At 48.6% G+C, this 3,656-nt stretch overlaps 1 protein-coding gene across 1 annotated transcript in view; it reads right to left on the bottom strand.

Annotated features, from left to right (window-relative positions):
• LOC126507735 (aflatoxin B1 aldehyde reductase member 3-like) overlaps positions 1-3,372 on the bottom strand; it is a 7,562-nt gene extending 4,190 nt beyond the window's left edge. The window contains exons 1-3 of the mRNA XM_050152463.1: positions 3,052-3,372; positions 285-472; positions 3-98 (exon numbers count right to left, since the gene is read on the bottom strand). Coding sequence (XP_050008420.1) covers positions 3-98; positions 285-472; positions 3,052-3,265 — 498 coding nt within the window. The 5' untranslated portion in view covers positions 3,266-3,372. The remainder of the gene's footprint in view (positions 1-2; positions 99-284; positions 473-3,051) is intronic.
• Positions 3,373-3,656: the final 284 nt, after the last annotated feature.

The raw sequence follows: 3,656 nt of genomic DNA on the forward strand, positions 1-3,656 counted from the left end.
ACAGTTGGCACGATCCAGCCATTTTTCTTGCAGAGGGTACAGATCTCAGCCACTTCCCAGGAGGCATAGTTGGACAGGCCAAGCTCCACAAACTTGCCCTGCAGGGGAGAGACTCCATCAGAGCCCAGCTCAGTCCAGGAGACCAGGAAGGGGGACTGACTGGGAGGGCAGCCTGGAGTGAGGTCTGTGCCCGCCCTGCTGTGTGTTGCCAGCACTCACTCTCCTGGCAGGGTCAAGTTGGAAAGATCAGAGAGCATCCCCCCAAGCTCAGGGCCCACACTCACCTCCTGATGCAGCTGGTGGCAGACCTGCAGCGTCTCCTCTATAGGGGTGTTGTGGTCTGGCATGTGTAGGTAGAAGAGGTCCACCCGGGGACACTGCAGCCGCTTCAGTGATGTCTCCAGCTGGAACCGGACATCATCAGGCTTCAATGTCTTCCCAAACATGGGACAAGCCTTGGTTGCAATTTTCACTTTCCAGGGGGAAAAAAATGCAAGTTCAAGTCACTTTATCAAACACAGTAAGTATCTCCTGTAACAGTTGAGGAACAGAACTGGGCCGGATATGGTTATGCCTGTCTCTGATCCTAAATATGCGGGGATGGAGGAAGGAATCAGGAACTCAAGTTTATGGCATGCTTCTGTACATTATAAAGATGTATTGTTCCTGTTGGTTAATAATAAAACATAATGGCAGCATTGTAAATAATAAATAAATAATAAAAATAAAAAAAATAAAAATAAAAAATAATAAAAAAAAATAGTGGTCAAACAACCACTAGCCAGGCAAGAAAAGGTGAGGTGGAACATTCAAACTGGAGAGTCAGACGAGGAGGGGAAGACTAGAAAAAGATGCAAACAACTAAAACCATGCCAGCAGACTGGTAAAAGCCATTGTTACATGGCAATACATAGATTATTAGAAGTGGGTTAGTTTAGATGTAAGAGTTAATGTAAGAGCTAGTTAGTAATAAACATGACCTATAGGCCAAACAGTTTGGTATTATTACAAGTTTCTGTGTGATTATTTGGGATCCTGCAATCAGGAAAGGAAAGCTCTGCCTCCATTTGAACTCATGGTCATCCTTGCCCACATAGTACAAATCTAGGTCTATAGGAAACACTGTATCAAAAAGAGCAGGGGAAAGGAGGAAGAGAGGGTGAATGGAGGGGGAGAGAGGGAGAATTAAGAAATATACAGACAAAGGCAGAGATAATTGGGTTCAAATTGCAGCTCTGCCATTATAGCTGTGGCCTTAATTAAATTGAGTGTTCCTCAATGCTGCCAACTGTAAATGACAATGTGAGTGATAATGGCTTACGGAAAAGCCCTGAGGGTTGACAGGCATAACTGACAATGAACATGAAGTGTGCTTGGTATTTTCGCTGTGACAATTACCTACTGGGCACCTAAATGAGCCAAACCAGGCACTGGGGCTGGTGGATGCAGAGGACCTGAGCTCATGGCTTTGCAGAGTACAGGCCACTGTTGAGTAGTGAGGCAGGGGAGAAGTTGAGGTTCCACAGGGGGCAGAGCAGGGAGGCAGAGGCTAGCTTAGGGTCACAGGGGTTCCTGAGAATCTCATCTGAGTGTCTAGGGCAAGTGAGAAGCTAGCAAACTAAGAACAATAAGGTACTCGTTCACAGGGAGGAGGGCTTTAGAAACCATGAGAAAAAAGGCCCTGGGTGGGAGCCACACCTGCCAATCGAGGCACCGGAGCAATAGGTCTGGGGTGAGGGACACGGGGAAAGAGAAAAGAGAACAGAGCTGGAGAGAAACCACATTACTTGACTTTCCTGATGGGACATCAGCTTCAGAGCTGAGCCATGGTTTGGCCCAAGCAGCCCTGAACTCAACCAGGGGAAGGAGGGAGGGCTCAAAGAAGCAATTTCAATCAGAAGTCAGATCCAGGCTCTGGTGGTGGTAATGGGTAACGTGTATATGCCAGCACTCTGGAAGCTGGGCAGGAGTAGCCCAGCCTGAGCTACAGGTAGATCCTAGGTTTGCCTGGGTGCATAGACAGATCCTATCACAAGATACAACTCCTCCTTTCACTGGGAGGTAGGCAGGAGATCTAGAAACAGCAAGGCACCGAGTGCACGGGTCTGCTTCTGTTCTGGATCCCACTGTGCTGTGAATCCCTGCATAGAACTCCATAGGGCAGTGGTCAGAGTGTAATAATGGAAGAGAAAGAGTTCCATACAGCATAACAGCAGCCCAGAGACGTGCAACGCTGCCTGTTGAGAGGCTGAGGCAGGGGACTAACTGAGTGTAGACAAGACAAGCACAAGATAGCCGCACAGCTCCAGGCCCCTGTTCCTTTTGTGGAGAAACATTAGTTTCTTTATTTAACCTTTTTTTAAAAAAAAAAAAAAAACAAGTACTGATTACATACATAGTGTATATAAACAATATAAGTATTACGTATGATATAATACATACAAATTTTATTATGTATGTGCATAATCCATATATAGTATTCTGTCTGCACCAGATCTCATTACAGATGGTTATGAGCCACCATTGGTTGCTGGGAATTGAACTGAGGACTTCTGGAAGAGCAGTCAGTGCTCTTAACCTCTGAGCCATCTCTCCAGCCGGTGACACTGGTTTCTATGACCGCTGCCCCGATGAAGCATGAGGCCCTGTTAACCAACAGGCTCTCTATCTACAGGATCCAGGGCCGTAAGAAAAGGAGGAAGGAGGTTTCTGTCTGGGATGGTAGTGCTGAGCAGCGCCACCGACAGGAGTCCTGTAGATAAGGTGCCTCCAGGCACCTGCTGGCAGCAGCCCAGAACGCAAGCTCGGGCTAGCCACATGGGTCCAGGTTGGACTAAAGCTAGGGACACAGTGTGAGGAGGATCCTCAGCTACTTTTTCAGAACAGAGTGTGGAAGGAGACTGTCAAAACGAAAGCTAGCTATGTCTGAAGAGTTTGCATGCCTGAAGAGGTGCGGTTCTCAGAGCTCTTGCATGAACTAGAGGAGACCGGGGCTCCAGGAGCCGGACAAAGCTGTGCTGGAGAAGGGGATGACAGAATAGACTCTGTTACCTTTGCAGCCACTGCGGCCCAACCCGAGCCCCAGACCGCCCAGAATTGTCTCAGACCGGCCTTCCGTATACACAAAGGCTGTGTCGATCTCGGCGTGGCCGCGCTTCAGGAAAGCTTGCACCGACGCTGCGCTGGAGGTCTGATCCATGCGACCCCCCATTTCCATGGCACCCAGCACAGTGGCGGGCCGAGCAGACGACATGATGGCTCTCATAAAGGTGGAGGAGGGCGAAGGATAAGAGAGGACTGTGGACCCAGGAGTTTGCAGCTCTAGTGCAAAGACGCCTATGGCTTTAATAGCTGCTGTTAGTGGCCATGCCCATGGGGCGGAGCGAGCAGAGGAAGGGCAGAATTTGCAGTCTGGTGTGAGAGACTTCCTCAAAGCTCTGTGTCTGCCCCGCAAATCTTGAACCTACCTGTGCGCCCTGGAAGAAAGTAAGCTGGCACCCTTCCCTGTTTGTTCTCTCTGCTTCACTCCTGACCACCCTGGTCTCTGTTCCCTTTTAGGAGTTTATGGACTGAGTGACCTCCTGCCCAAAATTCCAGTACTCTACAACTGCTGAGACACAAGTTTTAGTTTTATTTTTCTTTAAAAAAAAAAAAAA

This window comes from Alexandromys fortis, unplaced genomic scaffold (genome assembly GCF_014885135.2).
Source record: "Alexandromys fortis isolate MF-2015 unplaced genomic scaffold, M_Fortis_MF-2015_v1.1 scaffold_26, whole genome shotgun sequence".
Classification (NCBI taxonomy): Eukaryota; Metazoa; Chordata; class Mammalia; order Rodentia; family Cricetidae; genus Alexandromys; species Alexandromys fortis.